Source organism: Ambystoma mexicanum, chromosome 4q (genome assembly GCF_040938575.1).
Source record: "Ambystoma mexicanum isolate Mex_15411 chromosome 4q, UKY_AmexF1_1, whole genome shotgun sequence".
In the NCBI taxonomy this organism is placed as follows: domain Eukaryota; kingdom Metazoa; phylum Chordata; class Amphibia; order Caudata; family Ambystomatidae; genus Ambystoma; species Ambystoma mexicanum.
In genome coordinates this window covers 199,875,222-199,896,335 of record NC_090928.1, presented here as the reverse complement: position 1 = coordinate 199,896,335, position 21,114 = coordinate 199,875,222, and the positions used below count along the sequence as shown (strand labels likewise).

The 21,114-nt window shown below is 47.7% G+C and overlaps 1 protein-coding gene across 4 annotated transcripts in view; it reads left to right on the top strand.

The window, feature by feature from the left end:
* The window catches only part of ARID1B (AT-rich interaction domain 1B), a 1,170,625-nt gene that overhangs the window by 338,914 nt on the left and 810,597 nt on the right, over positions 1–21,114 (top strand). For all 4 annotated transcript variants that reach the window (XM_069607734.1, XM_069607732.1, XM_069607733.1 and 1 more), the window contains one exon: positions 12,061–12,171. In XM_069607734.1, coding sequence (XP_069463835.1) covers positions 12,061–12,171 — 111 coding nt within the window. The remainder of the gene's footprint in view (positions 1–12,060; positions 12,172–21,114) is intronic.

Below are 21,114 nucleotides of genomic sequence, written 5' to 3'. Positions count from 1 at the left end.
CATCACGAATCACCCATTTAGCACTCCTAAGACTCCTTACATTGTCGTCACTGGATGCCTGCAGCAGCTCGGATTCATTGTAAAGTGGCCCCCTTGGCTTGTAGATATCATTACAGCATCACTCCTTAATATTTATGTAATAGGCTGATCAGATATGTTCCTGTCTACCCCCTCTGTTTAAGTTGACCTCTGGAGGCAGTCGTTGAACTGCCTTGAGATCTAAAAACAGGAGTGACCGCCCTGGGATGATCAATGTTAATGGTATGTCTACTGCACACTATCCCCACCAGAGTGGTCCCCAGGCACTCTGGCAGACCTGAAAGAGGCGGGGTGTGGGTGTTAGGGTGTATTGGCATAGGACAGTGAGATTTGTGATGTCCTTTTGGCAGGTTCAGTTCGGGTTGCACCGTTTGCTGAGTTTAAGCGCAGTTTTCGGGTCAGGGCTAATTTCCATATGCTGTTGTGCCGTGTTATGTGTTTGTCCGTTGCAATGTGGTGAAGTACATGCGGATTGCTGTGCAGAGAAGTGTCGAGTTGGGTTAGCAGGTTTTCCTTACCTCTTTATCTTTGCGTTTTTGTGCTCTGCATCTGTGATTATCCTGGGTGTTTGGTATTGTAGTTTGTCTGCGTGGTTGGCACGCACATTGAGAAGTGGCATCGCAAACCCACCCAAGTGTTTGCAATGTTTAGGTTAGAGGATTCTGGAACCTCCCTGCCCATCCCGTTTGTGGTTCTTACCTGTCTAAGTTTCCTTTATGGACTAGCAATATGTGGACATGGGTGGTCGGCAGTGTCCAACAATGGGAAACGCACCTAGATTTGAAATTCCTAGACAGTGGCAGAAAAGGCCTGGGTTTCACAATACAATAGACGCTTCAATGCAAGCTTGTAAATTGGGTCCTCACTGGATTCCCCAGAAGGTGTCCTGGTTGGCTATGTGTAGCGGTAGAAGTACTTATTACGGGTGGTGTTGGTTAGAATGGGGTGAGCATTAACATACCAGTAGTTCTCCCTACTTTGACTGTTGATGCAGGTTGATGGCTGTCTGGTCCTCTTTGGCACGTTTGGAAACTATCCAAAGCTGCTTATGCTTCACGTGGGTGGAATTATGTCTGTCAACCACCGAGATGCATCGAGGTGGGAGCTAGTTGGCAACTGCTTGGGGAATAGGCACGGCTTTCCGCTGCGGCCAGGTATAATTTGCACAGCACTGCTTTACCTGTTGCTTGAGCTCCACGCCGGCCGGGGGCACAGTGGTTTCTGGGGTTGTATATGTGGGCAGGGTGTTTGGTGTTGGGTGGCAGTGATTGGTGATTATAATTCTAGTGGATGACAGCCTGCTGACAGCTTCAGACACCTTCTGGGGCTGCCTGTAGGGGCTGCCCTTACCCTTGGGGTCCTTCACCACAGTGGCTGGCCTACAGTGATGGCTTAAGGAGGCTTAGTAGCCTGTCGTGGGGCTTGTATCTCAGCGGTGTGAACCGCCAATCAGGGCCAGAGGGAGGTCCGGTAGGTGGAACCTCCACTCCAAACACACCGCTTCAGTCTGGAAACACATGGGCAGCGCATGGAAAGCTGAACCTAGCGGTGCATCATTTAAAACTCTCTTGAAAATCCACCTTTTTCTCTATTTACCAGATGATTACTCAGCTACACTTTGGATCTGATGCTTCCTGATACTACTCAGTGCTCTTATGTCTCTAGATTCCTAGTCCGCTATAAGTTGTTTTAACATAACATTAACATATCAAGTAAGTGGTTGACTGAGGGGCACCTTTTAAAGCAAGCTACACAATAGCTGAGCCTGAAAGGAGTGTAAAAGAACAGAAACCAGGGTCTGTAAAGGAGCAAGAGCATTGGATAAATGATATTGAGATGTTGAATGAAAAGAATGGATAAGTGTATTGAAAAAAGAGAGCAGAGTAAAAGTTAAGAGATAACAATTCGAGGGGACTGGTGGGTATGGAAGCAGGTACATGGGTAATTGTCGAAGAGTAATGTGGTCATAGGGGGAGTTTAAAGAGCAGGTGTACAGCAGAATTTAAAATGTGAAGGATGATTCCAGCTGTGTGACGGACCTATTGGGGTGGAAGCCAGAGCGGGGGGACAAGGCGACTGTGGCAGGAGAGGGCCTCATTTCCTGTCCCCTCCACATGTGCCAGTCTTTACATGTGAACTAACAACTTGCCTTACCCCATGCCTCTAAAGGAAAGTGCCGGCCCAGTTCTCTTTTCTAAAACTGCAAGTGAAGCAACAACTTTGAGAAGAGACCACCCGCAGGATAGCAGCCCATCAGTGCTCCATGCAGTCCACATACAGATGCCATTTGCAGGGAGTGAACAAACTAGTAGCAGATGCTTCTACGTTGCTGTTTCAGATGCTGCACGTCATTTCCCAGCCTAGATGCGCACAGAGGTAAACCCGCTGTGGCTGTCGTAGACCACCAGGAACTTAAAGCAGAGTGGCAACCACAAAAAAGAACCAGTTATCTGAAGTGGCACTGAGCCACGGTCTCCCAACACAAACTCTGATACTTTGCAGCGCTAGCTGCCATTGCAGAAGGACAGCGGGCCCCGCATGGAGAAAAGTTGTGGGGCTTAACCTGCTCTTTGATACGTAATAGAATTGTGGCACCTCCTGGGCAAGGAAAATGGTGCCATATTGTTCAGGATCAGAGAACCAATTAGAGGATGAGGAGAGGGTTAAGAGTAACCACGGTTAACAGGACGTTTTGGGTTGATCAGGTGAGGTCAGAGGAGAAGGAATTGGCAAACCAAGAGACCAGCAGGAAAAAGGATGGTGGAGTTGGGGGCGGTTTTTGAAAGAGTTGAGGTATTGGTTTGTGGGTGACTTGTAAGATTAGCGACTGCTCCCATTGGAGGGAATGTAGAGGAGGAATGTGAAGTGGTTGTGAGAGTGAAAGGTGTGTGAACGGGGAGAAGGTTGAGTGGAGGTGGGATCAGTAAAGTGGAGTTGGGCGCAGTAACATCAAAATCTGAAGGCAGGTAATAAGAGTGAGAGACAGCGGATGGGGAGTGAAGAAGCATAGAGTAGGTGCAAAGGTGGGTGAAGAAGGGCCAAGGAGAGAAGTCTATAGAAGTAGAGAGAGGAACAGTGTACAAGTAGAAGACAAAGGTGGGGTATCTGGAGGAACATCCCAGATCCTCTAGTAGCTACTAACCAATTGATATTGTAGGCTAGTCTAGGAGGTCCCTGAGGAAGTTTGGATAGAAAAGGCTGTTGCCTTCAGGTGATCCCAACTAGCTAGACTGTAAATTGGACAGTAGGGGGACAATGGTCAGTATATACTAACCCAGGAAATGGGGAATGAACGAGGGAGAATGAATGAATGAGGGAGAGGGGCAGCCCTAGCTCTCTGCTGAAACTTTCAATAAAAACACTTGAACCGTCTAAGGGAGTTGAGGCTTTCTTTAAGCCATGTGTGAATAATAAATGTTAAGACATAAGAGTCATAGCATGAAACATCTGGAGCGCCTTAGATTGCAGACCCCCGGTCTAGAGGGTCCTCCTATGGGTTCTTTAATGGTGATGTGATTGCAAAAATTAACATTGGCGGGGTCGGGGGAAAGATTACTGTGGGAAGCTGGACTATGCTTAATTTCTACCTTGGCCTTGCTTATTTTTAAAACCTAGAGTATATTACTGTGACTGTAGTGTCCATCAAAGTCACTCGGCCCTCAACGGGGACATTTCTCAGTGGACTTGGATCCATTTGGGAACCAGAGAACTCTTCCTCTTGTAAAATGTATACTCCTATGTCCCGTCCCCTTTCCTCCATACTTATGGGACATCGCTCCGTCCTGTGCGACAGGACCAGAGCACTTTGTAAAAAGCATCCCCAAAATTTTTTTTTCCAAAAATGTGTCCGTCCTTTCTTTCTGTGTGGGGCCCGGCACGCGTCCGTAACCCCGCCCACCTTGGCTCCGCCCCACGCATCGCCCATCAGTCCTTTTCTCCGCTTGTTCGGGACTGGACGCACTTGCATCCTTGAAGATTTTCTCCCCTTTTTTCCTTTCTGGCTCTCGCTAGCGATCATGTACTAGTCTGTCTGTCGTTCGAACTATACTTTCCAGATTGTTGATCGTGTCACTGTTGTTTCGCAAGGGCGGATCCCCATCCTATTTGTTTAGAGTGCTTGGGCTCCGGATCACCGCTGGGACTCCTGTTTTTACTGCGACTCCCTTTCGGTCCGGGCACTTCAACGTCGGTTGGAGCGGTGGGAGGAGGTGTTCCGGCGAACTCCTCCTTCACATTTTCAGGCGTTCATCGACGAGAAGAAAAAACGCCTGGTAAGTTCTTTACTTTTCAGAGCACCCCAGCCGGGGGATACCTTTCCGGGTTCCTCTCGGGCCAGGAGGGGCGTTGATCGCTCTGCCACCGCGGTTCGTCCTGAGGTGCCCGTTGGGCCTAATCATTGTACCAGAGTTTTCTCCGAGGGTCTCCGTAAGGGGCCTGTGGATACCGGAGCACGCTCCGAGGCCTCTCCTGTGGGGGGGGCTGTTTGTGGACCCAGTTCTACTGAGATGTGGGGTACCGGAGCTCGCTCTGAGGCCTCTGTCGGCTTCCCTCAAAAATAAGACCAGGGTGCGCCCCGAGGCCTTGGGTGGGCTTGCTGTTACCAAACGGATGTTCGAGGCCCGCGCAGACAAGGCTGTTACCGGGCCTGGGTCCGAGGTCCCTCGTCCAGAGGCTAAAGCTACCAACAGTTCTGAGAGGCCTGGCAAGGCCTTGTCGGTGAAAGCTGTTTCTCACCGTTCCCGCTCTTGCGGCGACACCAGACCTGTTGAGGGGGCAAAGAAGCAAAGTTCTTCTTTTACCAGCAGTGCCGAGGTCCTTCCTTTCCTTCGAAGGCTAATTTGGCGGTTGGTATGTCACAAAAACATTCCAGGCCTCACAGTACCGGCTCTGCCGAGGTCCCTTATGTTAAGGCTAAAGTTAACACCCCTGATCCATCAACGGGGGCCCCTGCCTCACTTCCTCATGTGCCGCAGTTCCCCTCAGTTCCCGCCACGGCAGCCATTTTGGGTGCTACCCCTACAACTACGCCATCGGCCTCAGGTGTAGGGCTGGGTCCCTTGGGTGAACAGAGTACCTTGTGCGCATCCTTATCAGCCAGTTGGACTGGAACGCTCGGATGCCTCTTCCGCACAATGTTTTGTTGCCTGCAGGGTCGGCACCGTTGATTTATGTGGATATGTCGGTGGAGGGGCCAGTGTGGTACCCTTCCCCGTTACGACCCTGGATTTGTCCACCTCATGAGAGGCCTCCTCAGGTTCCGAAACAGTCTCCGGAGGACTCTTTATTTATTTATTTATTTTTTTGTGTGGTAAATTTCAATCACTTATGCGTACCGACCCCATGAGGGAGTATTTCAAAGGGCTCTTTAGGGAGATATGTCCTCCCGCGCCTCCGGCTCCACCTGTTCCTCCGGTGGTTCCGCCGGCGCCTCCCTTGCCAAGGGTGCCTTCCCCCACTCTTCCACCTTTGCCCCCATTGTCCCCTGGACAAGGCAGTGCCTGACACGGCTCAGCAGGATCCTGACCTGTCGGATGTCGCGCAAGGTGATCAGGACAGCAAGGACCTTCCCCGCTCTATCAGAGCTTTTCATGACCGGGTACTGGACATGATGAACTTCTTAGATGTTCCAGTGCCCGAGACACCCGCTCCGCAGGAGGGCGTGCTTTCTGGAGCGTTCACCCTGTCTCCCTTGAAGCGTACCGGCCTGTTCTTGCAGAAGGACTTTCTGGCTGAGGTCCGCAGAGTCTGGGAAAAGCCACACTCTGGAATTTTTGTCAATAAGAAAATTGACACGAGATACAGGCTGCATTCTTCGCAAGAGGTGGCCCTGTCGTCTTGTCCGCCTCCCTCCTCCACAGTAGTGGCTGCCTCCACTTTGCAGTCCAGTCCTGCAGCATCCTCTTCCACAACCGCTACTCAGGTTCTGGGAAAGGAGGACAAGCTCCTCGACTCCCTTCGGAGGAAAATCTTCGCCAACTCGGCATTGCAGCTCAGGCAGGCCAACGCTGAATTGATATTAGCGGGAGCTTACATGTGGATGTGGAAAGGTCTGTCGGATTTTGAGGCGTTTATCCCAGTGGAGAAGCTGGAAGACTTTAAAGGAGGCCTATCCGACGCCAGGGTCTTGGCCCAGGATCTCCTGGAGGCTGCGGCTCATCACGTAGACATCTTGGATCGGGGCCTTATGCTGGGGGTTGATACCTCTCGGCAGGTGTGGCTGCATGCAACTAAATTCTCAAAAGAAGTGCAGGACAAGGTGTTGGACCTCCCGTTCGATGGGAAAGAGCTCTTTCATTCTACAACAGATGTAGAGCTCACCAAGACAAAGGATAACACTCAGACAGCTAAGTCCTTGTCTGTCCTGGTAAAGGCTCCTTTCAAAACCCAGAGACCGTTGTCGCAGAGTCGACCTTCCCCTGGCTTTAGGGGCTTCCTCAACCGCAAATCTCGCAGAGTGGATACCCCTGCTGGGAACAACCACCGTAGGCAACAACGGACACGGTTTTTCTCCTGCTCCTCAGCCGCCTCCTCCGGTTCAGATGGCACCGCCAGCAATAAACCTACTAAATGAGGGTTTTCCGCGCTCGCACGAGACCCCGTTGGGAGGACGCATTGCTTCTCAATGGGAGGCGTGGCAGACCATCACAGAAGACAGATGGGTCTTGTCAGTTGCTCGGGCGGGCTTCCGCTTACCCCTACCTCTACCCCCCCCCCCACCCCACCACTCCACCCTCCTTTTCAACTGTCGGGCTCGCCCTCCCTCAAAGCCGAAGTTCAGAAACTTCTGGACCTCAGAGCTGTGGAACCCGTTCCCCTTGGGGAGCGAGGGGAGGGCTTCTACTCCCGGCTGTTTACGGTGCCCAAACCCAACCAGGCCGGCCTGCACACCATTCTAGACCTTTCCCAGTTAAATCTTTTCCTACCCCAAGAGAAATTCAAGATGATCACGCCAGCCAGATACGCTCCTCCTTGCAGATGGGCGATTGGCTCCGCGTCGTGGATCTTCAGGATGCATACATGCATATCCTGATTTGGAACCCACACAGGAGATCTCTCCGCTTCTCTTTAGGAGAGGAGCACTTCCAGTTTTGAGTGCTTCCTTTTGGCCTCAGCTCGGCGCTGCGTGTCTTCACGAAGATGTCGGTGATTGCGGCCTATCTTCGTCTCCAGGGTATCCATGTGTATCCATATTTGGACTGGCTCTTACGCAGCCCTTGTCCGCTGGCAGCGGCGGGCAATCTCCAGTCTCTCCTTCAGCTCCTGTTCCATCTTGGGCTGTCGGTGAACTGGCGGAAATCTTCCGTGACAGTCTCGCAGGACCTGATTTTCCTGGGTTTTCGCTGGAACACGATCGACTGCAGAGTGTACCTGACAGGGGACAGAATGGCGGATCTGTTAGCCACGTGTCAGATGTTTGCGCAGTCGGAGAGCATGTCAGCCTGGTGGTTCCAGAGGCTTCTGGGCCTCATGGCCTCGTGTGTGCTGGCTCTTCCTCTTGCTCGTCTCAAGATGAGACGGACCCAGATGGCTCTAAGGAGTTCTTGGCGTCAGGCTGTGGACCCGGATTCCAGGCTGATAAGGATTCCGGCTTCCATGAGAGTGGACCTGGAATGGTGGTCCTCTTTCAGCGATGGTGACGATCACGACAGACTCCTCCCTCCTGGGGTGGGGTGCGACGTTAGATCTTCTACAAGTATCGGACCTCTGATCGCCTCAGGACAAGCTCCTGCACATAAATCATTTGGAGCTTCTGGCGATCTTTCTAGCGCTCAAGGGGTTCAGACCGGTCATTGCCAACAAGGTGGTCCGCATACGCATGGACAATGTGGTGTCAATGTATTACATCAACAAGCAAGGGGTAACAAAGTCTCCCTCCCCCCGCCCCCCTTGTGGAACTGTCCATCCAGATTTGGGAGTGGGCCGTGCTTCATGGTGTCTGGCTGCTTGCAGTACACATTCCGGGCCAGCTGAATGTCACAGCGGATGCCCTCAGCCGGCGGACAGTGGTCGGCTACGAGCGGGAGTTGAAGGCAGAGGTCTTCTCATGGATCTTCTCGCGTTGGGGCACGCCGGAGGTGGATCTCTTCGCTACAGCGGTGAACAGGAAGCTTCCTCTGTATGCTTCCAGAGGGGGGCTGGGAGCCTCCTCTCTGGGGGATGCTCTCGAGATTCCATGGCACAACATGATAGCTTATGCCTTCCCGCCTCTGCCTCTAGTCCATCGAGCAATTTGGAAGCTGAAGCTGAAGAACTCTGTGAACTGCTCCCTTCTACCCATAGCCCCCTGGTGGCCGGCCAGGTTTTGGTTCTCAGAACTTCAACACCTGTCGGTGTATCCGCCGATCAGGCTACCTGTGACCCCCGATCTTCTTCATCAGGGAGAGCAGCAGATATGACTCCCCTCCCCACAATCGCTCAGCTTGGCGGCATGGTGCCTGAGTTCAGGTCTTTAGAGCATCTTAACTTGTCTACGGATAACATGCGTATTATCCAGGCAGCCAGGAAACCCTCGACCAGATCCCAATACAGGAGTAAATGGCTCGGGTTCTGTCATTGTTGTTTGGGAAAGCATTTGGCCCAAAGGGTGGCTACGATTGACACTGTGCTGTCCTTCGTGTCCTCCCTAGCAGAGTCAGGTGGTCACGTTCTGTCCTGCAGAATTTACCTTTCAGCAGTCTCCGCTTATCTTTCTACAGACCAATGTTCCTACTCTCTGAGTAACTCAGTCGTCAAGAGGCATTTTGCAGGCTTGACACTCCTTTACCCTCCAGTTCGTAGTCCGCACCCACCGTGGGACCTAAATGTAGTCCTGACAGCGCTGTGCCATAAGCCTTTTGAACCCATGGCGGACCTCGAGTACTATCATGGAAAGTGTCCTTTCTGGTTGCTGTTACCTCAGCAAGGCGAGTGAGTGAGCTCCAGTCCTTGTCAGTGGAGCATCCCTTCTTGGTTTTTCACAAGGACAAGGTGGTCCTACGGACAAACCCTGCCTTTCTACCGAAGGTGGTAACTGAGTTCCATCTGAATCAGTCAATCTCCCTGCCAGTCTTTTTTCCGAACCCTACCTCAGAGGCAGAAAGGGTTCTGCACTGTCTCGATGTCAGAAGGGCTCTTAAGTTCTACCTTGACAGGACTGCTGAGCTTAGGAGTTGTTCTCAGCTTTTTGGGACTTTCGGTAACTTTCGGTAACCCTCTGGGTTAGCAGGCGTCTAAGGCAACTATTTCTTGGTGGATCGCCGCCTGCATTACGGAGTCTTTCACCATCCAAGGGCTGAAACCTCCTAAGGGTATTTATGCACACCTGGTGCGAGGCAAGGCAGCTGCCGTTGCTTTTCAGAAGTACGTCCCTTGGGAGTCCATCGCTAGGGCAGCTACTTGGGCCTCCCCATCTGCTTTTTGTAAGCATTATTGTCTTGATATGAGCTCGAGAGCGGATGCTCAGTTTGGTCAGGCTGTGCTGAAGAACCTTTTTCAATAAGGGGTATGGCCATCCTCCCGCAGTTCCAGTTAGGAGTGCTTTGGAATCTCCCATAAGTATGGAGGAAAGGGGACAGGGCGTAGGAGTATAACAAGGTTACTCACTGTAGTGACCACCTTACTCCTAGTCCATAGTCCCCTTTCCTCTGTACGTACGTACGCCCGCCCGCCGTCCCCTCTAATAAGGTTCCTCTGTAATTGCTAATAGGTCTCTGACCTGGCGATAGAAAAGGACTGATGGGCGATGCGCGGGGCGTAGCCGAGGTGGGCGGGGTTACGGCCGCGTGCTGGGCCCCACGCAGAAAGAGGAAGGACACATTTTTGGAGAAAAAAAAGTTGGATGCTTTTTACAAAGTGCTCCGGTCCCGTCTCACAGGACGGAGAGATGTCCCATAAGTATGGAGGAAAGGGGACAATGGGTTTAGGAGTAAGGTGGTCACTTCGGTGAGTAACCTGGTTATTCATACTTGGTGTGCTCAAGTGGGTTAAAGAGTGGAGCTTGCCTGAAGTACAGCAGGGAGTTGAGTGCATCCAAAACGTTGGTGGTGGAAGGAGGATCCACCAGCCCACTATTTAGCTTATGTATTTGTTTTGTACAGAAGAATTAGGCGTAAAATGATCTTCTGATGGGAGAGGCTGTTGAAATAGCATGAAGGTTTCCATGACCAAACCAAAGGAGCCCAACGTAGAGCGAAAGCACCCTCAAGTGAAAAATTGGGTGAGGTAGTATTAGTAGAAGGTGCATACCCGCAGAACTGCAAAGTGTTTGAGAGCATTGGCTGGTGGAACCATTCAATGCTTGCTTGGCAAGTGCAGTAATCTGGTAGAATGACATTGGTTGCTGTGAGCAGGTGGATGCTTTGCTTAGGCACATTTGAGTGGTTAAAGTTGCTGTTGGATAGTCATTGATGGCAATAGGATGGAGGGTGATTAGCAGAGACCATTGGAGCAATGCGAGGTTTGAAGAAGCAAACAGTGTAGCTAGTAAATGGCTTGCACACTGAACTGGTGTTTGAAAATGTTAGTGAGGTAGGCTGGTGGGTGAACAGAGGCGGTTGTTTGGCCTGGTCGGAAGTGGGGTAAGTGGAATGTGCCTGCCGGATAGATTTGGTTTCTGGTAACCCTCCAAGGGAAGCTGGGTCTTGGAGGGAAAGAGACTCCCTCAGGGCTGAAGCGAACACTTGGGCGCAGGGGGTAGATGGGTTGTTGTGGAACCCGAACTGAATGGATTCTGGATAAGGGAAGTGGTTAGATATTCGCCTTGGAAAGGCGAGCTGGTAGATTGAATCTGGTAAATGGGTCGGGTTGACAGATAGGAGAGGTGGCCTTGAAGTTGGCTGGCAAGTTGGGCGCTTCTCGTGCAACATAGGCAGTATGGCAGATTGACAGATTAATGGGAAAGGGTGCAGATGGATCACTTGGTGGCACACTGTTGGAGTTTCCTCGCAGCCTTTGAAATAACGAGGGTGTGGAAACTAATAGAACCCAACCGGCAGAAACCGGTCATCTGAGGGGCATGGTATTCCCTCTAGCCCCACTGTCGGAGAGGGTGAGCGGGGGAGTGCGTGGTTGAGACTGCTAGAAGTGAGCCACCATTGCGAGCGAGCGTGGTTGCTTCATTGATGTGTGCCTTGCACCCCCTGCGACTCCCATCGCATTACCCGCCTCCCCTTCGCTGTAGATCCAAGTTCCTCCGCGTGTAGCCTTTCTAGTGCCCCGGGGGACTTGGTGATGTTTGATGCCTGCACGTGGACATGAAGCCGTATGAGTATTTTAAATAGAAAGGGAAGCTGAGGGTTGCTCATTTGTTTGCCTATTGTGAAGCTGTCTTGCTCCTTTCTGCTCTTCTGTGAAAGGGCCAAAGCTTCTGTAGAAAAGGCTTTGTGCCGTTTGCTGATTTTAAACTTTACCGTTAATCCACAGCAACCTGCTGTTCAACACAGTGGGGGAACAAGGGACACGTGGGAAGAAACTTGTAAGCGGTGGGGAGTGGGGGGGGGGGGTTGCAGTTGCTCGTCCAGCATAAATCCGTGCTCAAATAATAGCCGTCTCTCCTTTGTCCTGCGCAAGCCTCATTGTTCTGTTACTAAAGTGTTGATTCAACTGCTGGCCTTTTTTGTGACATTTGATGGTTGTACCCTGTATGCTAGTTAGCCACTGACACCAGGAACTGGTTTACCATGTTACTTTATTACTTGTGTATAGTTTACAGTACTGTCACATTGCTCCCAGTTTACAGGGAAAAAGAGGCATAGGAGTTGAAGCACGGTTCGTTGATCAGTGTAGCCAACAGTATGTTTTGGCAGTCAAGGCACAGTTTTAATTGATAGTTGACCGCCACAGAATACATCTTTCAGGCTGAGTATCTGCACTCTGTAGATGTTCCTGTCAATGTGCACACCATGAAAACGTCTCCCATTTTGTTGGGCTGTGAAGCCGGGCACATGCAATGATGAACTGTTATACTAACCCCAGTGATTTTTGAAAAATGCAAACCGCATGGCACTTTGAGGAAACCAATGGGTCTCCCTTTTTTGTTCACAGGACCTGTCTCAGGAAGGCTACGGAACCAGGCCTCAGCCTCCTATCGTCGCAGGAAAGCCCAACCACGAAGATCTGAGTCTACTCCAACAGGAAAGGCCATCTAGCCTTCCGGTAAGATATTTGTCTTTTGTGTTGCAATTGTGTGTGCGGTTTCCTGACCTAGTATCTGTTTATTGAAAAACCCCCTCCCTCCCTGAATCACTGAATTAAGTGGCCATCTTGTCCACCAAGAGGATCGAATGCTGGTTATTCTTTTGAGTTTGCCTGCTATTGCTGTTAATCAAGCTATTTGGTCTCTGTGACCCACTGACCTCTTTTCTAGTCGGAGTTTAGCGTCCTGAGTCGACTTCATGACATTAATTATCCTTACGTGCTTTAGTGTATCAATGTGTTCATTTTCCAGTTTTAAGCTGGGAGCTCTGCCTGATCTCGTCAACTGTGCTCTATGCTCGCATAATTCGGAATGGTTGAGGTCCAACCTTAAGATGAGATCATGAAATCTCCTTTTTTTCTGCCTGGTCCCTGAGTGCAGTCACTGTGAAGAAGCCACAGATGTTGGGTATGCAAAGGCTTTAGAAAGCAAAAAGTGATCAAGACAAAGAAGGTGCCATCTCATTAGGATGAAAGTTCAACCTCAGACGAAGCATGGGCTCAAGTTGTAATCTTCAGTTTGGGGTGTTTTGGGAGCTTTCTGGTTGTTATAGGGTGTGCCTGAGTGTACGCTGCTCTAAAACACTTGTTTGCTAACAAGCATTCTAGGAAGAAAGCCGCCCCTGTGGATGGGTCTGCTTGAGTCTGCTATGGACCTTACTTCGCTGCAGCACATAGTGCCTCACTCCCAAGCCTAGGTTGGGAAGGTCCTTTCAGCTCGCAGGATCTCACTGAATCATTGGTTCATTGATTTGTGGTTCAAAACAATCATTACAGTTGCCAAAACGTGCAGAGTAAAACCCTAATTGCAAAATGCTAGCTGAATATAGATTTGTACGGTTTGGGAATGCCTTTCCTTGTGTGGATTGAAAAATGAATGTTAAAAGACCTCCTTTGTATTATTCCTGTAAAACGTGCACATATATACCTCCCAATTCAAACTGGGATTATCTCTCTGCAAATAGACAAAAGCAACATTAGAAAGGACAGATATGTTTGTTTGCTTGTAGAGTGCATGTTGCCACACTAAGGCCTGTCAAGCTGCTTAAGAGGGAGAGGCATGAGAAAGGAGGCTGTTGGAGTAGACCACAGATTAGGGGGTGCAAGTAATCGAGATTGATGAGATTATTCATTTATCAGAGCTGCATTAAACATCCCTAGGAATCAACACATTTCTGACACCAGACAGGGTCTCCGCTGGCTGTTAGTAACACAAAGAGTATCTCTAGAAACTCTGGCACTAACTCATAAATGCCTCGCCAACCAAGCACCTAGTTACCTGGCCAATAGATTTACTATACACACCTGTAACAGACGCCTCAGAAGCGCCCAGCCTAACTGCCTCTCTATACCCCACTTCAACCTTCAGAGATCAGGGGGTTTCAGTTTCCCAGTCTTGGCGTCAAAACTTTGGAACTCACTACCCAACCCTCTCAGAGTGGCACCCTTCTTCCTAGTGTTCAAAAAGCAGGCCAAAACCTGGCTATCTGCCCAAGACCAGCACTTGAGTCAGACTTTACGCTAACCACCCTTCTGCTCAGACCTTATGATTACTTTTGTTGTACATATGTAATTTTGATGTCCATATAATTGTGTAATTGTACCTTACTTGTAACAATTCCATCTTCTGTATACTATCTGTAAATCTGTATTATTTCTTGTATGTTAAGTGATGCGCCCGGATGCCCTTGGGCCAGCTGCGCTATATAAATAAATAAAATACAAATACAAAGTGTGCTGTTAAAGGTGCATTTTACTTTTATGATTCCACTGTGTTGACTGATGTCAAGCTAAGTGATGGCAGGTGGTGGAATAGGGGGGGTTTGTGTTGAAAGGACATGTGTGTTATGGAGTCGGGTGGTACGTGGTGGTCAGAGGATGCACTGCATCTACAAAGTACTAGAGAAGGGAATGTGATTTATAAAATGTATATGTAATTTTAGGCATTTGTTTTATTTTTTTCAACTCGCTTAAACCTGCAATTTCTAAGCGCGAATCTGGGATTCGAACCTCTGTTACTATGCATGGTCTTTCTTCAACGACAGCACGTTGCCCCTGAGCTATCCTCCGTTCACATGACAGATGGTGAAGGTCCGGCGGACAGTTGCCAAACTTTTGCAGCTGGTGTGGGAGTCAATGCTACTGGGAGTATGTTCAAGAAAGAGGAGCTTGGGAGCTGCCGGAGAACTAGTTGGTGGAACAGATTTAGGGAATTTTTGGAGTAGGGTCATGCTAGAGGTAGTAAAAGGGGTACACCTTTGGCGGCATACAAGTGTTCTTGCAAAATTCCGAGATTGTATGTTGTGACCGATTCTTCAGAAATGACCCCCATCTTGCCACTTCTTTATTGCAGACGTGTACTGCATACCATCGTGTTAGTATGCTTTTCTGGTAAAATAAAATAAAAAGGGATATGTCATGATGTAGTATTGTGCTTTTCATAGCGCGTGGCACGTGATCTGTCCCGCGTACCAACGAACGAAGTTTGTATGGAATGTTGATTGGGGGGGGGGGGGTGTTAACAGACTTGTTAGTTATGGGAATGCTAGTGGCGACCAGCCGGCAAATCATCCTGTTACGGGTACTTCTTAATAAAGTCTTATGTTTACTGAATCTGTCTAACCATGTCAAATGCTCGCCAAACACTTTCCTGGAACTTTTTACAAGATTTCCAAGTGCCAAAAGAGTAATGCTGTATATTAGTATGTTATCGCTGCATGTCTCCTATTGCTGCTTTAGGACTCGGCATGTTGTAAAATGTCATACTTTGATATGCTTTGTGGTGTTATTAAAATAGCAGCACCGCCAAAACAGTGTTTTCGATAATTTGATGGGTTACATGACCCAGATAGTATTTTTACAAACTGCTTGTTACGTTATGAAGGCATTGTTTTTTTGATGGATAGTTATTAAAAATAAGTCTGTTAATGCCCATGGCATTTTGTTTCTTCTTTTGCCGGATATCCTGATGCATGCTGGCCTTCAGGCCTTTGGAAAAACCTCACCAGTTGCAAGCAGCTAGCATATGGCCGTCTTTAGCGCATGTTTTTGGAAGAGGTGGGCCCCTTGTGCCTGTTGCTCACCCTTTATACTGACGCAGTGCATTCATTTAGGAATTAAAATCCTATTTTGAAGGAATGCAATTTGTGGCCTAAATTAAGAAAAAAAAAATGTGAGATTGAAAATATAATTTCGAATTTTTTTCCATAGGTGACATTTTGTTTTTTCAATTCTTTATTTACAATCGGTACAGAAATGGGCAATAAGTCACACATCTTCATAACACAACATAAAAGGAAAAATACATGAAGAAACAGGAAAAATAAAGAAAAACAAAAAGAAACACATCCATATACAATTTTCAAAGCTGAACTAGTACATATTCAAAAAAGCCCCCCAGATCTTCGCATGTGACATTTTGTTATGTGGTGTGTTTGTGGGTGGTTTGTGGGATCTTGCAAGCATGCCTCTAGCCAGTTTCACTTGTAGTTTATGCATGCTCATAGTTGTAGCTACGACACCCATTTTATTTTCTGGAGAGGTTGAGTCATCAGGAATGTATTTTTCTTGTTATTGAAAAAGCAGAGGGCCTTGAAGGGGAACACTGTTCATGAGGACGATAGAGGGAAGGAGAGCAGTCCTTTTACAGGGTGCTTTACTGGCGGCAAAATATATTAAATAAGCCAGGAGTAATGGCTGTGGCAGAGGGCGAAGTTTCAAGTAAAAACATGGACTAGTGACCACAGACTGATAAAACAGGAAATGCACTGTATATACACATAGCCAAATAGTAATATACATTTCATGCAGTCATATACACAGAATGTACAACGCAGGAAAGCAGATTGCGTGGGAGGCACGATGTCCTGGGTTATGTCCGGGTCAGATCCCAGGGAGTAGGCATGGTGAGGGCGCTTCCAGTGGCGATGGGCCAGGAGAGATGCAGTGGGGTTGGGGGGTAGCAGGGGCAGGGAGACAAGAGATTGCGTTGTTGGAGCAAAAGGTGCGCGGAAGGGATTTGGCTAAATAAGGGAGTGTCGGGCAATGGATTTTTTTTTGAAGAATAGAGCGAATTTGAAGAGGTTTTGTGGATAGTGTTGAGAGTCGGCCAACATGCAATGAGTGATTAGAGGTGGGATTGGAGCAGGGGCGGATGTACACAGCAAGTTGCAAAGGTGATTATTTTGTGTTAAATGACGCACAATAGTAACGAGACGAGCATGCTAAAAATAGACAGTATGCTGGCACACCATAACCGGGCATTCACCAGGAGCGACCACCTTTACATAGGGGGGCAGTATTAATGTCCTGTAGGCTGATAATGGGGTCAAAGTTAGCAGTGAGTAGTGCTGTTTAAAGTCGGACCACGAAAGATAATTTTAATAATAGTATGTTTATTTAATAAAGTGAAGGCCAGGTACATACGTGTTTACAACGTTACTACATATTACAAGAATAAAGTGTATATATAAATGGGCGTCATCACCTCTCTGTTAAATGACTGGTTTTGTGAATTTCAAAGGACATTTGTACCGCGTCAATTTGTGAGGGTCTGATGGCAAGTACATTAAACACTTTTTAGAAGGGAGAAATATTCTTGGTGTTGGTCATATGAAAAGTGAAGTGCGATTGCTGATTCGGCGCAGTTGTATGATGTGACTTCTTACTGACCTGACGCAATGAACATGTTATGGAATTGCACCAGAGTTTCTCTGGCTTCCTAATCTTGTCCCAGACGGTGGGCAGGCACTTCGTTATGGTAGACTCTGCCATGACTTTTCCTAAAAGGTCCTGCGAGTGATCGATGTCTGCACCTATGACAATATGACGAGTACCAATATTTTGTTTAGATCTGTAAAATCAAGCAGGAGCTTATTTCAGTTTTCTTTTTCATGCCAGGTGAAGACTAGCTCCAGGTTTGTCAGCTTGCCATGCAAGGACTCCATTTCTGAAATATGTATGTTTGTGCTTTGAAACCTCTGGCCCCTTTTCCTTTGCTGCATGTGCCTGTGATTTGAAAGCACGGTTTAAAAGTTCTGCGTTTGATTACTTTGTTCTTAGTAAACCGTATCAGCTCGATGTGGAATGGCCAAGCAAGGCTGTGTCGCAATTGGTGGCAAAGCCTTAGTCGCAGGATACTGTAAAGTCGAGGCGGTTTACTTCTGACGTGAAAGTGAAGACTAAAAATGAGTGTGTGACGAGGTCTCGATCGGATCCCATGTTCTTGGGGCAGTGCTGTTGTTGTTGCGAACACAGCATACATCAACTTCAGTATGTTCACATACATCTTGAGACTCCAGGCAGAAACTAGAATGACACTATTTAAGATACAAAGCCAAGAAGCAAAAGAAACCTTATGCCTAGCAAATGTTTCCCTTATATAGTGGCCTTAGTGACGAGAATTGTTTAGTTTTGTTCCATTTTCTCGCAAGCCATACCTAGTAGCAGTTTCTACAAATAGGCTAACCAGGAATTTCACCTGAAAGTGCTTCTGAAATGATTGCATTAACCAAGTGATAAGTCCATTGCAGAAAGATGGAGTGCTCCTTCGGATCTCCCTGGGTCAACCAGAGACGAATGTGCTCTACTCTCCTCCCTCTCGCAAGCTCATTGCGTGCACTAAAATGGACACTGGACGTCAACGCGAGCAGTACTGTGTTCTGTTCCATCCACTTAAACATATTTTCAGATTGGGAGTTATGCCTAGGTCTCAGTTAGTAGGGTCACGATCTCCATTGCCATCCTTACCCAATATAGGTGTGGCGCATATTTTTGACCTTCGTTTAATGGTGATGCATAGGCAAAATGGTGTAGAAGTTTATGGGAGATTATGTAGTTAATTGGTGTAATTGTGTTATGTGGTCTTGTACTGTTTACTGCTGTCACTTGCGTGGCCTCTGACTTATTTTACATAGCAGAGGCACTTCCCCTTTTATTATTCACCTTTTTGAGACATGTTCAAGCATATTAGGTTCAAAGTGTGTGTGTAGGCCTTACCATTTCTCCTACATTGGATCTTTCATAATTTCACATGCTATGAACCTTCCCCGTCGTTGTGCTGGGAATCCTCGGTTAACATTTTACAATAGTAAATACAAGTGTCTATTTTGTAGCCCATAACCCTCATTATGGGTGCTTTTAGTCCCGTCCATTGGGATGTTGAATATATAGCTCCTCCCAGGAACATTCCATTTGCATTTCTAGAGGAAGAATGCTGATGTTGGCAGAGGTCCTTCTACACCTTGGAGATCAAGTCTGCAAAACACAAACACTGTCTCTCGAGGGGGCAGTTGTATTCTTGAAGTCCAGCGCCAACAGAAAAAGGAGGGCGAGATTGCACCATGCTATCTATACAAAACGTGCCTGACTGGGCAATGCACGTTTGTAGTAGTGTGTGCAACTTGGAAAGGAGAATATTGATTTGAGATGGGTTGTAAGGTGCAGCACAGCTCATCTGATGTCCCCTCTGGTGCTGAGATGGCAGCGAACCGTCGGACTTAACGAACTTCATAAGAAAGCAGAGTAGTAATATAGACACAGGGATAAAACAAGGCCTGTGCACCATACTGGAGGACAGTACTTCACTACTGAAACATGTGGATACCTGGATAGATCACTATAAAGCAAGGTCTTGTTTCTTGTAGATCAGTGGGTGACAATGCACACTGTTGGGATTGGTTTGCAACCTTCAGGCCATTGGCCTCTCAGTCCAGGAATGATACTCTTATTCTTAAAAAAAAAAAATCAAACTACATATTTCTAATGGTAGAATTTCAGAAAAGGCTTTGTGTGTTACTTCGAATGGGTGGGGCTGTACTCTATTAGAAGCACAAACAACCTACAGGGGAAGTCTTTAGAGGTGGGGTAGAGGGAAAGGCGGTCAAGCTACGATTGGCTGTGTATTTGTGTAGGTTTGTGTCAGAGGAGCTTTGCTGAGTGGACAGACTAGGTCCTGAATAGATATTTAGGTTAGGAATTGATATTGGAACACCTGCAACCTTTCCACTTCAATCAAACTGTCAAAGCTGTTTTTAACCGTCTTTCCAGCACAGAGTTGCTTTTCGAAAGCTTGAATATTCGGTTGAGAGCAGAATGTGAAATGGTGATGATGGCACAGAGTTTAAGATTCACACCACCTTTGCGTGCTAGCACCCAAAGTTTCCATTTCTCGCTGTACAGACCGAAATTTGCACCTCAGCGAAAACTCAAGGCTGTCAGTTGGTCTGCATTGTTCTGCAATGTAGCACATATGCCGCCGGCGAGAAGGGGATCTGGGCTACTGCTTGCACGGGAGCAGCCTTCCTGTGTCACAAAAGTGCCTCCACAACTTCCTGCAGCATAATACAAGATGAGGTGGGTGTGCACATTGAAAACCACTGTAACTTCAGTGGTTATGGGACTTGGATGGGGAAATTTGCCAGAGAGAGAATGCGGTGCAGGAGACTTTCTTCTCTCCCTCAAGCCTTGTCCTCAGAAGGCTCATTGTATTCTATGGCCTTTCGTACCTCTGTATTCTTTTACTGGGATTCCCAAAACCGCTCCTGGAATGAAGGAATTTGTGACCCACTCGTGCAGAGAGCTGCTATCATGGTCTCATTTCTGCAGGTGCTCCTCCTGTCGGCTTATTGTGTGGGTCTCCCTTGCATGGATGGAAGTAGCCCCAGAACACAGTAGGAAGCCGATCTTCACAGCGGTGGTTGTTTGCTGACCTCTGTAGTGTGCCTATCCTTTAAGTTAATCTAATGACCTCTCTCTTGAGTTTCAAAAGAAACAATGGGGTGTAGTAGCAGGATTAACCGAAAGCCAACCACAGGTATAGGATGGATGCTTTCCCATCGGCAACCAATCGCTGATCACCTGTTTACCAAAACGCCCCTATTTCCCGAAAGCGGTATTTTGATGCAAACAGCAGATTTGATCAGCCTTGAAAAGGGAATGCATTCGCTGGGATGAACATCTATCCCTGAACCTACATGCTGCCCCTAACAAAGTGGAAGTTGATTCTTCCCAAAGAAGTCTTCATCCCAGTCCTTTGCAGTTGTTATGAACAATGTAGCTGGGTAGGGAGGTGTGCAAGGGACACAACAGTGATTTGCTTTGCTTTGTCTGTCTTAATCGCATTGAACTTGGCTCAAGATGGTGCACCTTTAAGGATGGGAGTGAACCTAGTAGGAAAAAGAACAGTAGCTCTAGTGGGATGGTGGCTCCCTAACCTTAAGTGCTCGTTCTGTTTTTGGATTACTTTTTTATATTCAAGTATTCGTCCATCTATTGAAAAGGTAGTTGGCTAGGTCTTCAGCTTGAACTTATTATAGAGCTTTGGATCTTTTTTCACCAACCCAGTTAACGAAGTTCATTAATGACCACACGCCACCACAATTTTCTTTGCCGTGCTATAAAATAATTTTTGAGCAGGCAACAGTTTTATTTTGCTTTGGGAAAAAGTGTTTTTGTAGATCAGCATTTGTCAAACCTCAGCTTAAACTGTTAGTCTAATGTAAAAGTATTCTTCCAAAGCACAATTTCTACATTTTGGGTCATAGTTTGTCAGAATACCAAAGCTCTTCTAATTCCCTGTTGCATAAAACATGTGAGTGGTTGTTCTCTTCAAATGCAACTTAACATTTCCCAATAAATGGCATCTTTACTCGGGGTAGTGTCTATAAATATCTGATCTGGCATTTCTTGAAAGCCATAAGATGGTATCCTGTTCACTAATAAGCTTGAGCATAACAGAGCAATCCCTTCTTGGAGATGCTATGGCTAGTTTCTGATGAAAACCCAGCTACTTCCTACTGTTTGGCAACAAATGGGCTCACAGGTAGGTAGGTAGGTTGGTTGGTTGGTAGGTAGGTAGGTAGATGAGCCTGGCAATGGGACTAACTGGGATCCAGCCATACTTTT